The sequence below is a fragment of the Nipponia nippon genome, unplaced genomic scaffold (assembly GCF_047370975.1).
Source record: "Nipponia nippon isolate SJK-2023a ecotype South Korea unplaced genomic scaffold, ASM4737097v1 scaffold_13, whole genome shotgun sequence".
NCBI classification, from domain to species: domain Eukaryota; kingdom Metazoa; phylum Chordata; class Aves; order Pelecaniformes; family Threskiornithidae; genus Nipponia; species Nipponia nippon.
The window spans coordinates 969,142-993,677 of record NW_028262324.1 but is presented as its reverse complement, the minus strand read 5'-3'; the positions used below and the strand labels follow the sequence as shown (position 1 = coordinate 993,677).

Below are 24,536 nucleotides of genomic sequence, written 5' to 3'. Positions count from 1 at the left end.
AGCACTGCCAGGGATGGGGCAGCCCCAGCTTCTCTGGGCAACCTGTGCCAGCGCCTCACCACCCTCACGGGGGAGAATTTCTTCCTTGTATCTCACCTGAACCTGCCCTCTCTCAGTTGAAAGCCATTCCCCCTTGTCCTGTCACTGCCGGCCCTTGGAACAAGTCCCTCCCCAGCTTTCCTGCAGGCCCCTGCGGGCACTGGGGGGCTGCTGGAAGGTCTGCCCGCAGCCTCCCCTGCTCCAGGCTGAGCACCCCCAGCTCTCGGCCTGTCCTCGCAGCAGAGCTGCTCCAGCCCCTGATCACCTTCGTGGCCTCCTCTGGCCCCGCTCCAACAGGTCCATGTCCTCCTTACGCTGGGGGCCCCAGAGCTGGACGCAGGGCTGCAGGGGGGCCTCAGGAGAGCAGAGTAAAGGGGGAGAATCCCCTCCCTCGCCCCGCTGGCCACGCTTCTTCTGATGCAGCCCAGGAGACGGTTGGCTTTCTGGGCTGTGAGTGCACATTGCCAGGTCATGTTGAGCTTCTCATCAACCAACACCCCCAAGTCCTTCTCCTCAGGGCTGCTCTCCATCCATTCTCCGCCCAGCCTGTATTTGTGCTTGCGATCACCCCAACATGTGTGCAGGACCTTGCCCTTGGCCTTGTTGAACTTCATGAGGTTCGCACGGGCACACCTCTCCAGGCTGTCAGGGTCCCTCTGGACAGCATCCCCTCCCTCCAGCGTGTCGACTGCACCACACAGCTTGGTGTCGTCGGCAAACTTGCTGAGGGTGCGCTCGATCCCACTGTCCATGGCGCCGAGAAAGATGTTAAACAGCGCCGGTCCCAATACCGACCCCTGAGGAACACCCCTCCTCACTGGTCTCCATTTGGACATCGAGCCATTGACCGCAACTCTTAGAGTGCGACCATCCAGCCAATTCCTTATCCACCGAGTGGTCCATCCATCAAATCCATGTCTTTCCAATTTAGAGACAAGGATGTCACGTAGATGACATCAGTTGCTCTTCCCTTATCCACCAACACTGGGAATATACGGGGAAGCGAGCGCGGCCCCCAGGTCCTGGCCAAGCCTGCCTTCTCCCAGCAGGGGCCGTTTACAAAGGAGCAGAAAGGCAGGCAGCTGCCAGCATTTTCCTTTGGTTATATGGTCAGAAAGCCAAGTGCTTCTTGGTGCTTGCTTTTATCAGCCCTGATGGCAGGAAAGGGAGTCGGTAGTGCCATCCTCGTGGGAGAGGGGGAGAAACCGAAGCAGCGAGGGGTGCCTCAGCTTGCTCAGCGCCTCTGGGAGAGTAGCAGCAGGGAGCCCATGCACGGTGCAGTGCTCTGCCCACGGGGCTGCGCTGGCTGGAGAGCAACGTGCCGGGTACAGCAGACACCTAGGGTCTCTTCTTAGGCTGCGGGGCCTGGTAGCGTCCCGGCACGCTGGCCCTGCTGCCGTCCCTGTGAACCGGGAGAGCACAGAGCTGCTCCGGCAGCCACCGATGCCGCTTTGTGCCCTGGCTATCGGCGATGCTCGGCACCTCTCCGCATCTCCCTCCGTGGCCACAGGGCTCGTGCCATTGCTGGAGCAGCCCAGCAGCAACCGATGACGGTCTCAGCTAAGACACACACACGTGCCAGGGCAGTGAGACCGGGCCATGTACTGGGCCTCAGCATTTGCAGGATTTCAGACAGCGCAGGCATCTGAGGATTTCTTTGTGCGTGTTTCTCTTGTTCTGGGTTGCTTCTCCTCTCCTTCATGCTTTTCCATTGCTTTTTCCATCTATGGAGCCATGATGTGGGCATTCCTGAGGATTCAGGAAGAGATCGGCTCCGAGCTTCACAGAGCCACTCACAGCCCCTGCGGATGAGGGGCTCTCGGTCCAGAGCTGCTCACCGCTCCCAAGCCTGGCAGCAGTTGAATTGAAAACAAGTTTTCTTGTTTTCCTGGGTAGGCAGCGGAGGGGAGAGGCCCTGGGCTGCAGGTCCCAAGTCTCAGGGCTGACTCTCTGGCGAGATCCTCCTTCGGCCCCGCTTCGCTGCCGTTTGCGAGAGCAGACGCAGCTCACCCACAGCGGTTCCATCGCTGAACGCCGAGGGCGGCGGCAGCTCAGCCCTGCCTGCGGCAGCTGGCAGCGCGGGAGCTGGGTGCGCCCTTTCCCCAAGGCGCTTGGATCTCTCCTTGCTGCGGACCAGCCCTTCTCCACGGAGCACCGTGAACGCAGCGAGTCATAAATACATCACAGCATCCAAGGGCTGATGGTAACCGAAGCGAGGAGTTGGGGCAGCGCACGTGCTCCTGGCGGGAGCCACGTGGCAACACCGCTGCCCGCAAAGCCACAAGCCCTGCCCGAGCCCAGGCACTCTGCAGGCAGCACTGTTAGGCAGCGTCCACGCCACACGGGGCTCGCGGGCGCCCGCTGCCCTGCCTCGCGTCAGACCGCCGCGCGGCATGGCTCTGGCCTCGCGGAGGCCTCCCTCCGCCCCGCAGCCTGGGCGAGCCTCGCGCTCGGCTCCGGGTGTCCCAGCGCGGGACCAGAGGGACGGAGCCAGACGCTGCTCCAGCACCCAGGGTGCCAAACCCGGGGTGGCCGGGCCCGGGCAGGCCCTTGCTGCCGCCCGCGAGCCGTGCCCAGCCCGCGCCCCTCCGCACGCCGCTCTCCCACCGCTCCTGCTCCTAACGGGCTGCACGGCACACGGGCACCCAGCGCAGCAGCGGCGCCCGGGAAAGCGGGGCTCGGTTCCCCGTGCCCGCCGGGACGGAGCTCAGCTGGCGAAGCCGTGACCGGCGGGAAGCACCCGCCCAGGGCAGCATCGCGTCCCCACCGGTTTCGTCCCGTTTGCTTGCGGCGCAGGGGCCGAGCCCCCGCGGGGCCGGGAGCGGGGCGGCCGGGGGGTCGCTCAGCCAAAGCCCCTTCCGCGCGTGGGCGAGAGACGGGGCCGCGCCGGGGACAGCGTCAGCGGGGCCGCGGCGGGCGCGGCAAGGAGACAAAGCTCCCGCGTGGGGGTGGGCGAGGCGCCCGCTTTGTTCAGCGGCGTTTGGCTGCCCCGCTCCTGCCACCCGCGGCAGCGCCGGTGCGGGAGCCGCCCCCGCCCCCGGCCCCGCCCCCGGCCCCGCCCCCGGCCCCAGCCCCAACCCCGGCCGCGGCGGAGGGGAGGCGGCGGTCCCGGCTGTGGCGCCCGGCGGGGCGGGACCGCGCGGGACCGCGCCCGGCCGTGGGAGCGCCCCGGGGTGGGGCGGGGCCGCGCCTGCGCGGGGCGGGGCGGGGCGGTGACGCGCGGGGCGGGGCGGGGCGGGGCGCGGGTTTAAGGCGCGGCCCCGCCCGCGGCGCGCAGCCGGAGCGGCGGGCGGGCGCGGTGAGTGCGGCAGCGGCGGCCCCCGTGTCTCTCCCTCCTCCCGCCCGCGGCCGCAGGAGCACCCGGCCCCGGCCCCGGCCCAGTTCCGTCCTCCCGCTGCCGGGCTCGGCGCGGCCCTGCGCCCCCCTCCGCGGGACCCCGGCCGGGCCGAGCGCCCCCGCCCCGCGCCCCCCCCCGTCTCTCCGGTCCCCTCCGCCCCTCCTTTGTGTCTCCCATGGCTTTGTGTCTGGAGCTCCTCAAGCAATGTGAGTGACTGCCCGGGGCGCGGCGGGCGGGCGGGGGGCCGGGCCGGGCCCTGCATGGCTCCGCGGCGGGGGTGCCGCGCCCCGCCTGCCGCTGCTGCCGCCGCTTGCCGGGCCCGCCGCCCCGCCGGGATCGCAGGTGGCGCTTCCGCTTCCCACGCGTGTCGCGACCCCCGGGGGGGGGGGTGTGCGCTGCTGCTGCCTCCGTGCTCGCCGGGGGGGGTGGTGGTGCTGCCCCGTCCTCCCACGCATGCCGCCTCCGCCGCGGGGGAGCCGGGCCCGGGCTGGGCTTTGACTGCCCGCACCCCGCAGCGCCGGGCTCCGCCGTCCCCGTCCCTCCCGGGCGAGGCGGGGTCGCGGCGGGTCAGGCCGGCGCCCAAGGCCTTTGCGGGGTCCCTGGGCAGCGCCTCGCCCCCCGTGTTCCCCCCCGGGAGACGCTGACCCCTTGCTTGGGGCGGCGGTCGGATTCTGCCTCCCCGGGGGAGCAGGGCATTGTCTGCGCCGGGCCCGGCTGCTTCCCCGCTGAGGGCTGCGCTTCAGCAGCGCGGCGAGCGGGCACCTCCCGGCCAGGGCGGGCTCCCGAAAGTCCCTTTTGCAGCCTGGGAGAGCGGGTCCTGGCTGGGGCTGCACCCCGGTGCCGGGGCCGCCCGGCGCCGCACCCCAGCACTGGGCCGCCCGGCGCTGCCGGGGTGCGGGCTGGATGCAGCTGCAGGTGTAGCTCAGGTGTCGGCGTGGTGGAGGGTGGGGAGGTTACCGGTGGTCTGGAGCAGTCGGTAAACGTAGCTCTTAATTTCTGCCCCAGTCCTCGTTAAGAGGCTCAAAGAGGAGGGCTCTTGGCAGATGCTGTCGATAGGACCAATATTACTTATTCTGCAGAGGTACAGACGTGGACCCCAGGCTGTGCAGGGAAATGTGTGTTTGAGACAAAAACGGCATTAGGATCTCTTAACTCCCGGGCTGTAACTTGCCACTTGGGGGAGGAAAAGAAGGGAAAAAAAGAATCCCACAGCATGTGGCATCGGATCCTAAAATAAATTCCAATCATGTGGGATGATAACAAGCCAGATTGCCAACTCGTGTAAGTTGGCAGACTTGACTCCAGAGGGTCCAAATTACTGAACTGGTAATTGCGCTTCCAACAGGAATTTGGTGCTATGAAGTTACACATTCTTGAACGTGTGGAGGAAGGGAAGCCTAACTAGTGGCCAAACCTAGCCTGCTTGTCTTTCAGATTAAGATAATTAACGTGTGCGTGCTCTGCAGTGGTACCCAGGTACTCGGAAGAAGACCCTCTGCAGGATTTGGGTGACATGTTGCAGTCATGGAAAACCTAAAAGCTCGTCCTTAAGGTGCACGTGCTAAACTGCTGTACACTGGTTTTGCATCTATAGCTTGCTGCTTCTGTTCCACTCCTGTAGTGGCAGTGTAAGAGCGTTTGGTGTAGCTGAAGCCCTGGGATCTGTAACTCGGCCCTTGGAGCGCCGGGGCGTGACTACTGCGCAGCGTCCCCGTTCTGAAAGGCCAAGAAGAGCCTGTGCAGCCCCCGCCAGATCCTTGTCAGCAAAGGGGGTAATGGAAGAACTTGGTTTCTGTTACATGTGGATTGACGGTCTGGAGAGTACGATGGGATTTGGTAAACCGGGGAGCGCGCCGTGGCCAGCAGGTACCTCGGTGGAACTTGATCGGCTGTAGCTGGTGTCCCAGCCCTCTCGCTGACGGGGCAGACATTGTCAGCTGCTGGGGAGAGCTTGCATTTCGCTTCGCAGCTGTGTGTGAGTCAGTAGTTGGATACTCGGTTGCTTAATCTGTGCATGCAGTTCAGATTTGTGGACACTTCTGACTACTGAGCTCAAGGTTATTCATCTGCTGCTCCAGCCTAATGTGTAATGCATGGGAGACCTGCTGTTCTGTGAGCTCATTCTTAGCCGTGCATGCTGCCGGAGCAATATAATTTAAAAAGCCTTTAATAGATAACTAGTAACTGCCAGGCACTTACAAATAACTGTATGTCAGTTCTTGTCGCCCATATAGATTTTCCTGTTGTTTGAGTCCAGCCTCGAATAGTTGGGAGTGAACTATTCACCGGGCCCTGCACAAGTCGCTCTGTGACGCTTAATTTTCCTCCTCATGCACTGCATGCCTGCCTGCAGAAGTGAGGCTGCAAAGCCGGGCTGCAGCAGGGCTTGCTGTTGTCTCCTCAGCTGATGCTCTTGCTCTGGGCAACCTGTGCAGCAGCCTCAACTATTTTTTAATGGATTGAGGAGGCCTAATTGGATTCGGTGCAGTGCAAGTTACAGTAACATATGTGAGCTGCAAGGATTAAGGCTGTGCAGGCGGGTGGCCTTGTTCAACAAAAATCCATTTTAATTTCTGCAGTGAAAAGTTGTCAGTGTGCTTCCTATCAGAGCAGATTTTAAAAGGGAGGGGAGAAATACTAAGTATGATTGCTGTTTGCTTTGAAAGGCGATTAGAGTTCAGGCTGTTGGATAAACTTCTGTGAAGGCTGCAGTCGGGGTTTGGGGATGAGAACGGTGAACTCGGGTCCCTCCGGGAGAGCTCGTGAAAGAATGAGTTCATCCTTCCCTTCTCTCCGGGCCTCCGTGCCAGCCTGCCACCTGGAGAGGGAGAGAAGTGGGGGACAGAATGACACCGGAATGCTTGACATAAGCTGCCTTTAAACAAGTGGAAGTTAAACTATTTGCAGATGGGCTATTTGCAGTTAATGAGGAGAGTGGGAATTCTGTCCCCTTCAATTTGTCTTGCAAAATTAATGACTTGCTGGCCCTGTGGCGCAGATGGGCGCGCTAAGTCAGCCGTCTGTCCCCTGGAGAAGCAGTGGGCAAGGGGAACAGCAGTCCCACAGCTGCAGTCCTGACCCAGGCCTTAGCCCTGCGCTTCACTTCTCCGCTCTGCCAGCGTCTGGCTTGCAAATCCAGAAGGCACCATTTCAAAAGTATTTGCAATTTCCACTGAAAACGGTGAGGTGACTGCTCAGGTACACCTGCCCAGGGGAGCCTGGTCTCCTAATTTTGTGGGCAACGTAAGGTAGGGCAGTACTGGTGTCTACGTACCGCAGTGTGGGCTGCTAGGCTGCTAGCAAGGATAGGCGGCAAGCGGTGCTGGGGCAAGTAATGATCCCCCAGGGCTGGAGAGTCTGTTTGATTTCTGTAGAGGACAGGGCTGTGGGTTATGTGCTGCCAGGCCTCTTCCCGAATGTCTTTGCAGCATTTAAATACTGTGGAGGAAGACAGCTGAGTTCTGATTCCCTCCTGCTTCCCCCGGGGTCCTTGGTGGTGGGCTTGGTCTTGCGCTGTGGAATTGCCATGAAGGCACGGGGGGCACGTACGCGTGCCGGGATGCAAGAAGGATGCGCGATACCTGCATGAGTACTGCAGCCTGCGCGCTGCTGCTCCGTCTTGGCAGACGGTGCATGCGGGAGCTTGGTTATCCTCGCAGCTGTATGGGGTCTCTGGGGGTTAAGTTTGTCAGCTCTTCTGGCAACACCAAGAAAATGAAAACAGCCTCTGTAAAAGGGACTCGCCTGAGACGGGCTGTAGCTTGCTCATCAGGCAGCAGTGCTCAAAAGGGGAACAGTGTAAGGACGCATACATTTTAAACATTAGCGCTAGTATTTGCATCTAGGACGTGTTGGCTGTCACTCTTGTGTATCTTGTTTAGCACTCTTCATTAAGCGATCCGGGTTTCACTGCAATGATCTCTTCTTCTGAACCTAGTTCTGAGAGATCAAAGCTTAAGCTACTGTGCTGTCTCTCCAGTTTGAAGCTGACCAAGAAACTTGAGTGGTGAATGTTTCAAAGGTAAATTCTTACTTGCGGTGCGAGTCTGTCAGAGCCGGAATTAAAGCAAAGATTAGAAGTTGCATATGCCTTTCTGCTGATGCACTGTCATAGCGCAAGGTGATATTTGATGAAAGCTGAAAGGTATTTAAAAGTTGATAAAAGGGAATTTTTATTGCAAGTTGTTGTCATAAGGTTAGTCAAACTTCTAAGAGAATTATTTGTCTTGTTTTTTATATTCTGGGAGCGGCTGAGGATCTAACTGAACAGAGCCCCAGCAGGGCATTTGCTGTGCTCTGGGATTTGCTGGGATCTCCAAGCCTAAAACTTCCTACCCAGGGTGGCCATAGCTACAGCCGCATCAAATTGAAAGTCAAAGTTGGGAAGTTAAGGCATGGATATTACGTCCCTCTTAGGCCTTATACATAAGAGAACTGTCAGTGTCTGAAGCTAGAGAAGGTGTCCCAGAGGCTAGCGGGGAGCTGTCCCCAGGGGGGATCCTGGACCCCCTTCTGAAGGCCGGTGTTAGGAGCTGTGCCGCTGCTCTTGTGGAGAACGGCGCGTGCCAGGGCAGCTCCCGAGCCAGCACCCGCTTGTGGAGCTGGTCTCCCTTGCCTCTCGCAAGGTCACTTCAGTAACTGTTTTGTTGGGAAGCCTTCTCTTTCTTGTTTGAGCCCCGAGACTTTTCTCAGTCTCTCAGCTTGCCCCAAACATAGCTCCTGAGTTGTGGCATTTCTGCGCAGGAACTCTTCCCGGTTTTGCTGCGCTCTATTGAACGGCTACCAGCACTTCCTTGACTGACCTGCCGCTCCAGCAGCAGCCCCGGGCTGGGGATTTTGGCCTCTTAGTGCTGTTACTCTGAGCAAAGCAAGCTCCCTGGCAGCACGGAGCTGGTGTAATGCCCAGCCTTGTACAGCGTGGGCTGGGACCTTCCAGGAGAGAAGGTGGGTTTGGGGAGATGGGTCCTAGTAGAATAGAGCTGGAGAACTTTTCCCAGTGCCTGAACAGCTGCTTGTTCTGACCTGTTGGAAGAAAAAGGGTGTTGGACAGTGCTTGCACCTCCTGAGCTCTGGTCCCTGGACAAAGGAGCTCTTTTGATTTGGAAGCATTGAGTTTCAGTGTGCCAAGAGCAAGGCCTTGAGCAGGGAGGTCCTGGGTGCCGGGAAGCAGAGGTCTGCGCAGCAGCAGCCCACTGCCTTGGCCGCAGCGCTGCCGCTGGTGGCCTTTGCGCTTGGCACCAGGCTCCAGCATCTGCACCTCACTGTCACCCTGCAATCTTCTAGGGCATTCTGGAGGCTGCTGGTGCTAACAGTGGTATTATGCTGCACATTAGCTTTTATCGCTGCTCTGTTAACGTGCTTACTGGAGATGAGTGCTGCAAAATGCGCCGGGTTGCTAAGGGGAGGCTGCCAAAGCAGGCTCTTACGGCCCTGCTCTCTCACAGGAGTTGTTCTTGCTCAAGTCAAATACTGAACCAGGCTGACTGGGGGATATGGGCTCTGTGGGGGAAGGGCAGTGAAAAGCTTGCACGGTGCCTGCCTTCAGTCCTCTGCCTGTGTCACTGCTGGTGCAGATGCTGTCAGCTGTGCAAATGGTGCACCCAGCTGTGTGCGCTGTCGGTGGATGTGCTTGTCCCGTGCCTCATCTGCCCCGCTGGGTCGCTGTGCGGGCATCGGCTGGGAGGGAGCCCCCATTTTTGGCTGTTCGTCTGTGCCACACTTTAACTCCTTTTCGTAGCGCTTCAGGGGGACGGTGTCCGTGTGGCATCGGGGCTGAAGACATCCGCAAGCTTGGGAAGCGGAAAGGGAGGCAGCGCGATCTGAGTGGGGCCTTGTGGTGGCCAGGAGCGGGGCGGGGGCCGAGCAGGGGCCCGAGCAGCCCCGGGCTGGAGCCGGGGGTGCCCAGGGCTTGCGGGAAGCGCCTCGGGGCTGCGCAAGTCGGCCGGATTGCCCCGCTCCTGCGGAGGCCTTCGGGGTGACCGGGGGGGGGGGGGGGGCTGCCGCGGCTGCGGGGCTCCTGCGCCGCCGGCCCTGCCCCGGGGCAGCGGGCCCTGGAGGGCGGCCGGGCCGCGGGGCCGCTCCTTCCCCGCGGAGCGCCGTGGGCCGCCGCCAGGCCGCAGCGGGCCGTGCCCGGCGGGAGGGCGGCCCCGGGGCCCCGGGCCGCGCCGCTCCCCTCCCGCCGCCCGCGCTTTCCGGCCGCCGCTCTTTGCAGCAGGCCGTAGGGCGAGGTAAGCGGCCGGGCCGGGCGGCGCGGCGCTCCCCGCAGCGGGCCGGGGGCGGGCGGCCGGGGCCCGGGCGGCCGGGCCCGGGCCTGCTCCATCCGGGGCGGCCGCTGCCGCCGCGGGGCCGGGGCCGCCTCCCCCCGGGCGGCGGGGAGCGCCGAGCCGGGGCCAGCCCGGCCTCCGGCCTTCCCGGTCGCTGGGAAGGAGCCCTGGGCGCTTGCGGCCGGAGCCGCGGCCGGCGCTCCGGTGAGTGGCGTCGGGAGCGCGGCCCGCTCTGCCGGGAGGTGGCGGAGAGGGAGGGGGATGCGGGGGGGCTCTCCCCGGCCTGGCATCGGGGGCTGGAACAGCAGCAGGCTTTGGAAAGCCAGGGTGGAAGAGCCTGCCTGCCTCTTCCCCTCTCCGGAGCGCTGTGCTCGGTCCCGTCGACAGCCCATCCCCGGGCGCGGAGCAGCGCTCGCCGTCCCCCCAGCACACGCCGCACGGCTCCGGCGGGGCTGGCCGAGGCCCGGGCGCTTGCCGCGGTGGAGCAAGGCAGAGCCCAGGCGGGCGAGGCCTCCTCGGATCGGAGGACAGAACTGGGCCAGCCTCTTGGGCTGCTGGGGCGCGACAGCAGTAGACTTTGAAGCACTGTCTGCTTTCTTCTGACGCTGCTGTTCGCGTGCTTACCTTTGATTTATTTTTTTCAAGGGCTCGGAATATCTTGGCTGCTGGGGGAGGCAGCTCTAAAAATAACTTTAAAGGCTGGTTATTTCCAAAGTCATTATTTCTGCTTCTCTCAGGTTTCTCCCTTCTGCAGCTAACATCTTTTTCCAGTGCTGCAAGGCCTGGTTCATAGTTAATCGTTCTCCGCTCTCTTCTAGCTCTCGCTCTGTTAGCAAACGTGCTTTGGGTGTGGGCGATGGTATGTGTTCAGACAGCGGGGGTATGCGATTGCAGTTCTAGGGGAATGAGTTCATGTACCAGGAACACTGAGGCCAGAATGAACTCAAGAAGAATGAACTAAAACCTTTTTGAAGGGTAGAACTATGGCTTGTGAAAACCGGAGCCGCTCGGGTGCTGTCCTGCAGAAGCAAGCGTGCAGGAATGTGTGCGTCTGCTGTTTGCAGCAGCTGTGTCCACGGGTGACAGTGGCTTGAGGAAGTCCCGTTGTCCCATTTCTCAGAAGCCTGCCACAGGGTGGCTCGTTTTTAATGGCTGGGTGAGTCCCAGCAGGAACTGGGATGTCCCGGTTAATGCCTTAAGTCCTGCTGTTGCATGTGGAGTAACTTTGCCAGACGGAGGTAGGAGCTAGTAATGGTGTGGTGTACAAAGGCCCTCGCTTGGGTGGGTTATGACTGAGAACTGCTGCTGCAGTTGTTGTTGAGGGTACCTGTTAAATCTATTTTATGCTAATTCTTATGGTGTGATGCTTTTCAGTGTCACTTTTTTTAAGCTGGCTTATCACAAAACAGCTGCTAACCTGCTTATGGCCCAGCCTCCACGTGCTCGTGGCATGCTGGTATGAGAGACCCGTGTGCTCCATTTCCCCTGCCGAGAGCGGCAGGCCTCTTTCCCGTCACATTGCGGGCGAGGAACAGAACAGGTCCGCTCGCCGCAGCTCTGGGAAGCAGGGTTACCCATGGAGGTTTAAGCACCAGGCACGAGCGTGTTCAGTATCGCTGGGCTCGAGCCGCTGTGTTGTGTGCAGCTCTCCTCGCTCCAGGTGGCCTGACTTCATGGTGTGGCTGACACCTTCAGGCTTGCTTTCTTGGAAAGTGTACCCTAAGCTTATTCATGGACTGCTGCAGCGTTTAGGCTTCCTTGAGAAAAGAAAAATGCTGTAAATGTACTCCTGAACGTAGCTAGTATTTAACGGGCTGGATCTATAGACAAAGTAGAGGTGCCGAAGGCTTAAAGCCCGCTTGTGGTACGCTCTAAACAGCTGCTCTGCCCTGGGGACTTCCTACTAGCTTTGTGCTGCTGCCGGCCGCTCTGGAGCAATACAGCAGTTGCCTTATCTCTGGGGCTGCAGCCAGTGCGTCCTGATCAACACGCACCGGAGGGTGGAGATCAGTCGGGGAGTCAGATTTGGCTTAACATGCCCCCAACAGCACTGCAGTGATTTAACCTAGGCTAGCAGGGATTGCTCCTGTCTGTCTCTTATTGATTTGGATGTTGAAAACAACACGGTGCAGATACCATGAGGGTCCAAATCTCGTTCATATCATCTATTTCAGATCCTGAGTGTGCTTCATCCATGAAGGTGGAGCCTTAACTGGCATGAGTCACGACGGATCGGCGGCCTTGGGCTGGTTTCTTTTGTGTGTTCCCCCCACACACGCGTGTGCGTGCTAATTGCAGCCAGCTGAATGGCAGTTGGGAGGCTTTGCTTGAGTGCGATGGGCTGGGAAGCCTCCGAAGCATGTGGGCAGGCTGCAATGGAAAGGAGAACTTGACGTGAGGGGAGAGGAATAATGATCCCTCTGATCCAGGCTGTGGTCAGTGTTCTTTGGAGCTGGGAAGGAAGCTAATGATATCATGGGTTTTCCAGTCTAGAAGGGCTTTTTTTTATACTTAGCCATGGTTTGGGGGTTTTAGGTTCACCTGGCAAACTAAAAGCAAGGTTTTTATTGTTGGAACGATGTACTTTCTATAACAGCTTCTCTTATTTCTGTCAATTACTATGGTTCCAGCCACAAAAGAGCTTTCTTGTTCTAATTGGCCTCCTCCTGTTCGGGTTCAGTTGTGTTGCTGCGTCACCATGGAGACAGTCGTGATGTCACAAGCTGTGGCATCACTGAAAAGTGGCTGGGAGGCAGTTGGTAGTATTCCCCCTCACCCCATCCACCCCAGCAATCAATAGCTGAATGGCTCAATAGGTTTCAGGGAAGATACAGAGCTTTTAAATGAGTCTGGATTACAGCTGCGATTTTAAGGCTGTTGCTTCAGTAGCAATGGCGAAAGAGGTGTAATATAACCAGTTTCTCGAAACTATGTCTTCGTTTCGGTGTCCATTGTTGAGCTCACGTAAATAAATAAATGGCAGGAAGCCCCAGATCTCCGGCTGTTGCTGTGCTGCTTCACTTGAGCCCCGTTAAACACTTGTGATGCTAAAAGCCCAGATACCCACTGGGCTGCATTCCGGTCTCAGCGTTTCTTGTGGCTGGGTAACAGGTATGCCGAGCTTGTCTGGCGAGCTCCGACATCAGTCGGAAAAGCTGTTGTATCACCAGGGTCACAGTCTGAGGAACTTTTTGGGGTCTCTTGCCTTTCCAACGCTTCTGAGGCAGCTGTTTCCACTGTGGGAATACTTAAGCACATAATGGGGTAGCTGGGCTGCTGAGAGCTATGCGATGAGATCATGGAAGCCAACAGGATTTGACTTGTATGCCCTCATGTATGAGCTCAGTGGAGATGGTAACATAGCAGAGAACTGGGCTTCTTTCATGGCTTAATTCTGCTCTTTGCCAAAATGCTGGGAACTTTCTCATTTCCTGAAATGCCATGGCTTGTCACCGCGGAGGCTGTGTGCGAGGGCGTGTTCTGCTCTGTGCGATCTCTTCCATGCAGTTGTCCTCAGCCTTATCCATTTTCTTGTAAGGGGTCTGGTTGAGAGCATGGCATGGTGTACTCGATACTGTCCTGAGCTGTAACAGACTGCTCAAATATTAACTAATCTTCTCCGGATTCATGGGAGGCAGGATGGTCTTCAGCGCCTGACCTGTCAAGCAGGTAGCTAATGCTTTCCAGTTACTTGGCATTTTTGATAAAGGGGCTTGGTCATAGCTATCACAGAAGCATGTTATCTGTAATTTTTATCTTTGTATTAGTCTGATATTGGGGGGCGGCATGTGGATTTTCCATGTACGTGGGGTCTGTCTGGAGCCCGGGGGTGAGGTTGGGGTGCTCTGGTACCGCTGGGCGCTGGCTCCTGCCGCTCAGCGGGGACCCTGCGCACGGCGTGGCCCCGCTTGGCTGGGGCTGCTCTGGGCTGTAATCCGTCGGGGCTGGCGCTTGCTTGGCACATCCTCTCCCTTGTGCTTTCCTTGTTTTCAGCAGCCTCGTATTCAGGCAAAAGGGATAAAATTTCATGTAATACGGAAGCTGAGACAAGTTGACTTTTTCAGCGTGTGAAATTCCTGGCTGTTTTCCTGAAAGGATCAGAACTGTTTTCCAGCAGTTCTACTGACAGACTCCTCTTTTCCTAATTTGTTTTCTGAATTGCTGGGGTTTATAAGGTGAAAGGCTAGAGCAGCTCATAGCATGGAAAGAAAGTGTTTTTCACCTTGTCTGTTCCCTTGGAGCCCTTGATAAGTGTCCTCTTTAGGAGGAAAATGTGACTGGAAGGCCAGTTGCATTTGAATCATGATAATTTGTAGTGCTGTTGATCTGGCCAAAGATGCTAAAACCTGCTTTTTAACCAACATTGGTTAAAAACTGTAGAGGGTAGGAAATGGTTTAGTTCTCTCCTGACATTGGTTGCATCTGTCCCGATTGCTACAAGGGCTGTGGAGCAACGCACACGGAGGCTACTCAGACTCTGAGACTTCTAGCACTATTATAGAGGAGAAAATAAACGCGTGAAGGTCCGAGATTACGAACTGTAGTCCTAAACAACTGTCGTTCCGGACAAGTGTTAAAAGCTCATCTACAAATTATGTGTGCTTTGCAAGTTTAGCTATATTTTTAGCATGCTTTCAATTTTAAGTGTGTGTAGAAAACTACCTCATCTATGGGAAGGGGAAGATGAAGTTTCCCTTAGTACAGCAAAACAGCTAATTCCAAAGTATTTGGAGATTTCCATTAAAGGCTATGAATAGATTGATTCCTAGAAGGAAGCTAGTCCTTCTGTCTTTACTCATGGGCTTGTCTAAACACAGTTAACCCCAACAAATTCCTTTCCTACATGAGCAAGTTGCTGTGAAATGGCTTATTTGTTCCGAATAAGGCTCTGCACAGAGTTCCTTATCCCCCAAGCTTGTTTGTGCCCTAGGGGGTTAACTGGGGATAAGTCTGTGGATGGGTCCATGATCCGATCTTCTCACTTGCTCTCTTCTTATGCCAGTGATGACTTCTGGCAGACTTGAATGCCGAGTATACATCAAATAATCTGACCACCATACAATCCCCACTGCTAGGTTCTGAGTGATCTACTTTATGTCGTGAGTTTGTTAGAAGACGCTGTGTAGGCTGCTTTTGTACTTCTGTCTTTCAAAAATATGAAGAACCTGACTGAATTAATGGTCCTCCATGGGGGAGCCTGGAAGCTCCTCTCCTTTCCCCGTTGCTTCCAGCAGGTGACTCTTGCTGGTGAGGAATGGGGTTATCCAGCTCTGGAGTGGGCTGAACAGGAGGAGCGCTCATGAGCGACAGATCTCGGGGCGTTGCCTGCTTTCTGCTTGGTTCTTCCATGGCTGCTGTTACAAAGCCAAAGGAAAACTAGGTCAGTGGTGTGCTGCTTTGGGGAGCAAGGGGCCAGCAGGAGAGGCGGAGACCCCCCTCTGTACGGCTGCGCAAGCGCCGGTGCGCCAGACTTCCCTGCTCCCGCTCTGCAGCCTCTGACCTGCCTCCGCCGGCAGGGAACGTCGACCTCCTTGGACTTCAGTGCAGATGCTTTAACCTTGCAGTTGCGTTGGATGCTGTCCTCTTCCCCCATGCCAGACCCCTTCCCTCTGTACTTGCAGGTTTCCCGAATCCCTCGGACTGGTTTGGCTGGCATCTATAACAATTGATGCACTTGCAGAAGGAAGAACTGAGGTGCTAGCAAAGGTAGGCTGAGTACCCGAGGACGGGAACAGAAACGTGAAACCTAATATCCTGCAAATTAATGTGGTGGTCTACTGAGTTCTCTGAAATTTAGATATAAGGGCACATACCTGTCAGGTTGTAAAAGATATCTTTGTAGAAGATGGTCAGCAGTATCCCAGCGTAAAAGGGAAGAGTGAATGGGCACTCACAATTTTTGCAGAATAACCCTACAAAATATGTCTGAGATACTAAGGGAAATGGCATTCCTGCCTGAAAGATAAGGTAGTGAAAATTGCTACGAGTTTGGGCATCTCTCCAGCGCTGAAGTTTCAGGCATTCTTTCAGCAGCAGCTGGTTAAGGGTTGTGACACCAAGTGCTTGTTCAGATCGTAAGTCAACAGATTGCACGCTGCGAGCCAGGACCTGGAGACGAAAATCAAGTTGTCTTGTGTGATCTCTGATAAAGACTTTGAAACTAGAGCTGCCTGATCCTGTAGCGGTGATGGCCGTGTGTCCTTGTTCAAAGGTAAACAGAGCTCCTGCAGACATCACCCAGAGGTGGAGGTTAACACGATATGGATTTGTACTCAAAGCAAACTGTTATAGCGAAAAGTAGATGATGCAGAGCTGTCAGGTGCTCTTAAGTAGATGACTAAAAGCGAAGTCACTTAGGAGTGTCTGGAAGCCTCAGGTTCCCATCTAGCTGAGCTGCCGTGCTTCAGAATGACAGAGTAGGACTTTTTTCTTGGTGTCTCTTCACCTCTTAGTAACTGCTGGTCAGTGAGTGACAAAAGATAATGGAGCCCTTCCCTTTGCTTTAAAGAAAAATGCATTTGCTTTTTAAGTCGTGTCCATTCTTTTCTAATCCCTCAGCAGAAGGAAAATACCTTTGTGCACCAAGGTCTGCGCTTGCCTGGGCTCTTCCCACGCACGTTGAGCACTGCTTACTAACGTGGTGCCACACGCGGGGCAGACACAAAGTGGACAAGGGTGGCACTTGGCTGTTGTCCATCTTAAAGGCCTCCTTGTCTAGCCCGTAGTGACACACTTCAAGGATGTGAATCACTTCTGTGTCAGTGGTGTTTGCATATTTTAGGCAGACTTGCTGCACTGTGGTTTGTGCAACACTGAGAAACTTTGAAGATAGAAGGGGACGCGTAGCTGGATGCCAGATGCATTTCTTGATCTAAACTCCTCCTGGTGCTGAAAGCTGAACTGCCAGTTTAATTTCAATGGTGTTAAGATTGGCTGGCGCTTAATCCTGTTTGCGGGATTGCAAGAAGCTTGCAAATAGCCTGTAGGTTTGAAACCTGCACACCGGGCCACAGAGGCAGCGTCAGCTCCTGCCGTAGGTGTCCCCAGAAGCCACAACTCGTGCTTAAGCCCTTGCCCAGGTTTTCCAAGTCCTTTGAGGTTTTTGTGAATGTATGCAGGAGGATGCTGGTCTGTGCATGCTGTGCCGTGCCATGGGCAGACCTATGGTCATATATTCTGTCTATTCTCTCCATGCAGTTGGCTTCGAGTTACTAACAGCCTTTCTTATGTGAAGGGATGTTTAAATAACAGTGGATAACAGTGAATGCTGTTCAGTTGGCCTCTTGCACTGAGGTTCTCCGAGCCTGTTCATCCGTACTGCAGCTGATTCGTGCCAAACTCAGCACTGCTCTTGATTGAGTGTGGCTGCTCATGGCTGCGTTGACTGGGAGTTTGTCTTGTGTAGTGCGCTGAGGTCTGGTGAACAGGGCTGGTAGGCTGCCAGCGGAGCATCTCTTGCTGGGAAGCACTGACTGCGTTTCTCAGTTCTGTGGGCTGGTCCTTTGGTTGCTGTTTTCCTGCATCTCTAAGTGGTGAAGATCAGAGCTAGGGTTTTCACATGGCTACAGCCACAAATGTAGGAAGGAAATAGTCCAGCAATATCTGCTGACGGGGGAACTTCGCATGTTCTGCAGTGGAACTTGTGCATATGGGAGCTCTGGTCTCTCTGCACGGTTTCTGGATGTTCCAGTATGTAAAAACTAGAGTTCCTTTTTCCTCTTACGGGTGAGATTTATTAATAACTTTCTTCGCTGGCTTTATGGTGAAGTCTCATTTATAAAACGACTGAATTTCCTTAGCAAGGAGTCTCTGAATAGGAGGTGTAATTTTTCGAGTATTGGCAAATACTTCCAGAAAGCAGGATTCTTAATAACACATCTGAATTGGTGCTTGGTAGCCCATTAGGTACCAGGGCCTGAAAAGCTAGGCCACTGTTCTCAAAGATACTGGAAATTACTAAGTTCAAGTGCTGTGATTCCAGCTCTGCACGTGCTCCTTTCAGTGCGGTTGCTTACCTGTTCGTGTGTGGAGTTCAGGTGCTCGCTGCTCGCCTTGCTGGGCTGCGCAGTCGTCTGCAGCACCCGCTGGCGGTGAGTGGAGCACGGATGGGAAGGGGACAGCTGGGCCGTCTGAATGTAGGGAAACTCGTGCTTCGTTGTGGTTTGGGGCTTTTCGAAGTGTAATCTCCCTCCAGAGTTTCGGGTTGTGCCTTCTGTTTTGTGCTTGGGTTCAGTCTGTTGTCTTGTTCCCTGGCGCCTTCAGAGAGCCGACAGGTCAACCTCCCGCTCCGTTAAGGGGCTGAACACTCGGAATGACAGCGGGACGTGGCGGGATGGAGTCTGGCTTGCCACCCGCCACAACCAGGCCGATAGCTTTGAAACTGCAGAAGCAATTATTATTCCATGCCATTGCTCTTTGCGCTGTATTGCTCTCACACATACATACCTACGAGAAACTAATGACTGTTCTGATACTAATGCATGGAGGATATACATTGTATATGCGAAGTCTAAAGGAAGTGTCAAATAACTTAAACTTTAATGTTGTGAAGCTTCTTGCATCTAACGTGCAAGAGCCAAAGCCTAAGGGAAATCTGTTCGTTTTGGCAGAGGCTGCTGAATTAAGCCATAAAGCAGTTCTCTCGTTAGTCGGATTCCTGAGAGCGTTCTCTGATAGCACCCTGCACTGGGGAACGGCAAGGTCATTTGCTTACCGGAACCCATCTCTAGGTTTAAATGCTATCGTGCTTTTCTCCGTGTTCAGAGTGCTGTGTGTAGTAAAGCGAGGGCTACTACCGCAATCTGGCTGGAGAGGCAAAGGACAGAACATCCTGGAACGTAACTGCCTGATAAACAGTAGCAGTCTGGTAAAGCGAAGCTTCCAGTGACTCTGTGAATTCGTACCGTCTTCAAATTTCCCTTAAATCGTGCTCGTACTTCAGGATCACTGCAGAAGCAAGCAAAGAGAAAGATCAGGCTGGAGTCCTTAAGACAATAAATTGAAGGGTGGTTTTAGTTTGGATGGTGGTACTCAACTTCCCAATACGTTCTTGGCCACCTCCTGAAATCGTGTGTGTGCATACGCATCTACGTGTCTGCAGAACTTGGGTGTCGCGATGCTTTTGTGCAAAATCTACCAGCTCATTCCAGACCCCTGAAATGGTTGTATCTAGGTGTTTCCTTCTGCACTGCTCTAGCGTAGGAACACTTGCCCTTAATTTTGAACAGGGAGCACTTCAAAAACTGTCACTTAGACTGAATAGTCCTGGGGGGGAGACTGTGCCGTCCGAGACACGTGTGTCCTGCCAGACAGCATTCCGCGGAGTGTGCTGTATTCCAGTGAGATATGGGTCTGGCTCTCAGGAAAGGTGGTACTTAATTTAACAGAATACTAATATTTGTACTGCAAATTGCCACATGCTTGGTTTCCTGACCTAGACAAACCACAAATTATGTGGATCTTCTGTCCTCTACTTCATTAGTTGAACGTTAATAAACCTCAGCTCCCGCAGCTGTCGACCGCAGCCCCCCCGCTCCCTGCACCCCCCGCTGCCGTGGCTCGGCTGTGCGCGACTGCCCGGCGCGTGGTCACGGGCGATAACTGGAGTCGCGGGCTGCCCAGCACCGAGCGCGGTGGGGAGCGGTGAACCGCTGTAAGGGGAAGGAGAAGGGCTTTGACTCTGGCCTGCTGCTGTAGCCCTGCTTGTTGTGTTCCCAGCTCTGAGCTCTGCTGCTGTCCCTTGGCTCCGTTGCTGTAACGCTGGGTTGCAGCGGGGAGCAGGAGCGCGGTTTGACTGGGTTAATGTTCTCTGTGCTGCCCATCTAGTACTGCGCTGCTGTATTCACTCTTTCCTTTGATCTCACAGGTGTCGGTCGTGGTCTTCGGTCCGTGGATCTCATACACGCTAATGCTTGCTGTGTTAATTTGCACAGAAGACCCTACCTTTAATGTTGTTCAAATTCCTTGTTTTCATCTCTTGCTTTTTGGTCCCTGAGCGAGCTGCACGCAGCTCTTTAAAGCGCTCTAAGTAGTGACGCCCTGGTATAAAGCCTGCCTGGGTAGACGGATCGTGCTGAAATCGGTAGTCTGTCCTGGTATAAATCATGTCAGAGTAGTGGCCTGCTGTGTGTGCAAGGTGACTCGCTTCTGTTGTTCCACCCTTTCCCCAAGGATAAGGCATTCCTGCTGCGGGGAGTAGGAAGCCCAGCTTGCAGCAGGCTGTACAGCAGTTGAGTCAGATCTCTTGTCAATTAATGTAATTAACAGTTAGATGTAGAAATACCTCCTCTAACTGTGTCTGTTAGTGGCTAGAGTAGGAGAGGACAGTCCCGTGGTACCCAAGGGAGATGGCACTTCACAAATTCTTCCACGTGTCTTCTAGCATAAGCTGCTGACGTTGCAGACTCGTGGAAATTTACTGATGGAGATGATGCAAGCTGCTCAAAGCTTGCAGTTTAATAATGCTGTGAGTGCTCTGCTGCTCCCTCTCAGAGCCTACTTGTATTGATGTTCCCACGGTTAGATAACTGGCCATGCATCTGTTTACAAAACAGTATCCAAAATAACTTGGTAGTGTTTTGTTTCCTCAGTTGTACTGTGCATCTTGGTTACACACAGAAAAATAAAAGAATTGAATCTGTTGCTGAAAGGGGGTTGGATGTTTTTCTCTATTACTGCTTTAATGCAAAGTGGTTTTCGCCATCTCAGGGCTTTGGCTTGTTGGTATGAAGCTTGTCCGCTGTCATCTCGTAGGCATCCTATGTCTTCTGGATGGCTGGGACAGTAATAGAAAGGGAGCAGCTTTACATCCCTGTCTGAGGACTGGATTCCTTCTTGGTCTGATGATCGTGCTGAAGACGCTAGCCCTGGCAAGTGGGGAACGGGCGCTTGTGTGGAAGGGCTGTCCTAGCCACCCTTTGCCACCCTGGCCGCCGCCAGCCGGGTGCTGGGGGCATGCTGAAGCAGCGGGCCCTGGGGCAGCCCCGCGCGTGGGTTGCTGCAGGGCAGCAGCCGCTCGGGCCCCGCTCGTTTCTGGGAACACACCGGCCCCCTCTGACTGCGGGGTAATGCTCGGTCGGAGCTGGAGCCAGCAGGAGAGCTTCCAGCTCTTCACCAGCTTGGCGTGAGTAGAAGACAATAGAAACCAGACGCTTGAAAATTAGACACCTATGTGGTGTTGTCCCACCTCTTCACTTGCCACAGGACCATTCATTTATCTTCAGAAGCACTTCAGGCTGTTTTTGGCCTTTGAAAGGCTGTTAAGGGGATAAAGGAGATTTTTTTTTTCCTCTTGTTGTCATATAGTGACAGAGCTGAGAGCATAGTCGCTTCTTTAGGTATATTGAGGAGGAAAATCAATTTCTGCAGTGTGCGCTCTAGGTCTCCATTAACCTGTGCCATAATGGGAGCGGTTTCAGCACTCCGTTTTTTCAGCTTCTTGACAGCACTTCTCCCTGCTGTATCGTTCTCCTGCTGACAGCGAGTTCGCTGTGTTTCTCCTGCCTGGCTGCCAGAAGCCGTGCAGAGGAGACCTCTGCCAGAGTCATCCCATTCCACTGACCTTCATCTAAACCCTGGCTGAGACTTCAGAGCAGCTTTCTTCTGCTGAGGGATGGACCTCTGTGGCGTTCAGTTGCTTACTACAATTATGAAGTGTCTTCAATCAGTATCTAGTATGTCTGTCTGAAGTCTTCTGGCATGGCCTAGATCCAAGAAATTTGACTGGGGTATCTCTTCCTCTGAAAGTGTGGCTCTGGTGCATAAACAACCTGAAGGTTTTCTTGGAAGTGCTTTCTAGGAAAATGCAGGAGGGATCAGGTTGGTCTGTTTCTCAGGCCGGTATCACAGACATGGGCAGTGACCCCGAGCCACTCGGGTGCACTGTCCCCTCGCAGGCGATGCTGGGACCCCTGCAGAGCGTGTGCTGAGGGTCGGTGCTTGGGCGCAGTTCGGCGGTTCAGACTGAAGCGATGGGGCAGAGCGGTCTCCCTCCCAGCTGTGTCCCTCTTGGAGGCTGTTTCCTGCTGCATCTGCCATACTCTGCCTCCACCTGATGGAGGGTCCTTCTGGCAGATGAACCCATGGAGCAGATAGCTGGAGACCTGCTGCTGCCTAAGCTCTCCTTGACCCCAAACTTACTGTGCCCCACAAATGAAATGCTGCTCTAGGTTTGTGTCCACATGATCACAGTTTGGTTATTTTTGTCTGGTGGTTCTTGTTTTACAGGGCCACCTAAGGTGAAAGCACTTGCTTGACTAACCCCCAGGTAGCTGGCACGGTGTCACTGTCGCTGGGTAGCCGGTGTAGCTGTGTTCTCAGCAATCCCTTTGAGCTAAACAGGGCAAAGGCCGAGTTGGTGAGTGCCCTGGAGAGCACTGCATCGAAGATTGGCATTTCCCTTGGAAGGGCAACCTGCTGCTACTGTGCATTTCATCCTACAGCCGGTCTCGGTGTTGGACAACTGGCATGACAAGGAGTGGCTGCTTGAATGTGGTAGTTTGTTCCAAGCCCAGAATTGTTCCCTGGCCAAGTGGAGAAATAACTCCAGCCTTGGGCAATCTTCAAAGTGCCTGGTTTGGCTGGGATTTTCAGAGAAATGTAGAGGTGGGATTTTTCACTAAGAGCTGGTGGAAGCGTACTTGCCTTGGTGTATGTGTGGGAGCAAGGTCAGGCCACCTCCGAACACTGCTGCGAGGTCAGCTCCTTATTCCCAGGAGCTGTTGAGAAAGCCTGAGCTGGTTCTCTCCAAAACCATTTTGTCCTTGGCCGTGTGAGGAAGTCTCTGCAAGGAGCAGTTTAACGTGTCCGCTCCATCCCGCCCTTGCAGGAAGAACTTCTTGGCCTGCGTGCTTTAGAGTTGTGTTCACCTCTGTGCTGTAACCGCTGCCTGGAAGCTCGGACTTTGGGCAGGGGGTGGGGTAAAAGGGAGGAGATGGGTAGGGGCAGGGATAGCAAGGGTCCCAACACCCGCTTGCTGAAACCCCTGACCGTGTTCTGCAGAGGCCTGGTAGCACAGCTGTTTGGTAGGACTGCGACTCCGAAGACCTCTAGCAAAAGGCCCCGTAATTGCCTTCCCAGAGCTTTGGAGTTGGTAAGCTTCTGACAGGAGAAGCAGGGCCATTCCCGCTGTAGCTGTTACGTGGGTTGTGGTACTTGACTGGTGTCTTCTGTCAAACTAGGAGTCCTGCTGAACGTGCGTTTTGCCATGGCACCGCTTCAGTTACTGTTTAGGTTACCCTATAGCTGACAAAAGGCTTCTGTGCTTGTTTGGAGCAGGGGCTTTGCAATCCAAAAAAAACCCCCGCTGATCTCTGTGCTGCCTGCTATGAGCGCAGGTCCCAGATGGCCCTGTGAAACGGTTGTACGTGCTAGGGCGGAAAGCTGGAGACCAACAGGAGAAGGCAGCGTTGTGGATGGGCTTCTTTCAAGGCCGTTCTCTGCTGCTGAACAAGCCACCGTGGAAAGCCTGCTCGTCACATGTGCTTACAACTTTTTGGAGTAAAGAATAGCTGGGGTGGTGTCTTTCAGAGCCTCTCCTGGAGGCTCATCCAGCTCCGGGAGGTCAAGGGAAAACTGTTTTTCAGGAAGCTCGGATAGCTGTGCTTCAGCAAGCGGTGGCTTCTTCCAGGAACACCCCTGGTAAACTGTCTCTTGCTGGAATAACTTCAAAACAGTCTGACTCGAGATGATTCTCATCGCCTTCCTCAAGCCGCTCCATCAGCGGCTGTTACCTCCTTCCCACCCTGTCAGGTCTCTTCCATTCAGTGCCATGCAACAGATCAGAAAAAGCAAAAGCGCCAGTGCTGAAAGCTCCGCTTCGTCTGCCTGTTGGTATTTAGCGTTTACAGGTGGAGTCCTGGGAGGGAGCTTTTTGGAATATCCTGCAGAACAGCCCTAGGATTTCTGAGTTTGATTTGGATGGTGTTTGGTTTGTAGCTGGAGCTACGCAACTGCTGAGTTGAAAGGAGTGGAGGGAGAGGAGATTGCTCATTTGGAAACAGGAATAAAGATAAGCGAGGTGGGAAACGAAGCGAAGAAGTCTTCCGGCACATAGCTTTCAAGGCAGGAATAGTCTGTTCTGCGGTCGAGCAGGTTCCTGAAAGCAGCAGGGGATGCTCCAGTGACATTCAGTACTTCTGCTGGAGGCTGGGTTTTACTGTTAACCCTCCTCGGAAGGCCAGGGAGTCACTGTGTCAAACACCGCATGCAGGACAGAGAGGAGCGGGTCCTGAGAGCGCCATGGCAGACGAAAAGGCACGAGAACAGCGTAACTAAGACAGCGCCTTTAGTTTTGTTGCCTAGAAACTGAATCTGTTCAGTGGATGTGGTAGGGCTCTTCACTAGCCTCTGCCTTCTGTCCCTTTTCCAGCTAATAGTCTTAGATCTTCAAAGTACCTTTCTGGCAGGCTCTGCGAGCTGGAGGACCAGCTGAACATGGGTGTGGGCGAACAGGTACTGCACGCCTGAATCCAGACCTTCTGCTACCCACGTTTGTGGCTGAAAGGTGGTGGTCTGGGCTCTCCGCTTGAAGGATTACAGGGACTCTGCAGGGCTGTGGACCAGGAGCTTGGTGTTTTGGAGCCTCCAGTAAAAGCAAACTGAGCTGTAAAGACGAAGACTTGTTGGTGGCTTGAGGCTATTTAGGTCGCAGATATTAGAGCCTCAGATGTGCTTGGAGAAGATTCTCGGTGTACGCTTGGGGTTTGTTGTGCTCTTTCATTTCAGAGCTGGAGCCTGCACAGTGGCTCCTTTGTCAAAGGGCCCGCTTGGTTCCTGAAAAGGAGTATCCCAGAAAGTGCCGAGTTTGCTCCAGATACCCCCTCCCTTGGGAGGATGGGAGAAGGGACCATTGTTCTGGAAGTGCTTGTGATATTTGACATTCTTAAGAAATCAAAGCT

At 55.2% G+C, this 24,536-nt stretch overlaps 1 protein-coding gene across 8 annotated transcripts in view; it reads left to right on the top strand.

The window, feature by feature from the left end:
- DLGAP4 (DLG associated protein 4) overlaps nt 1-24,536 on the top strand; it is a 157,773-nt gene that overhangs the window by 110,993 nt on the left and 22,244 nt on the right. Inside the window, exon 1 of one of the 8 annotated variants that reach the window (XM_087749544.1) lies at nt 3,449-3,582. The exons of the other annotated variants lie outside the window; for them this stretch is intronic. Coding sequence (XP_087605670.1) covers nt 3,552-3,582 — 31 coding nt within the window. The 5' untranslated portion in view covers nt 3,449-3,551. Of the gene's footprint in view, nt 1-3,448; nt 3,583-24,536 lie in introns of those variants that run through there. 8 annotated transcript variants of the gene reach the window in all.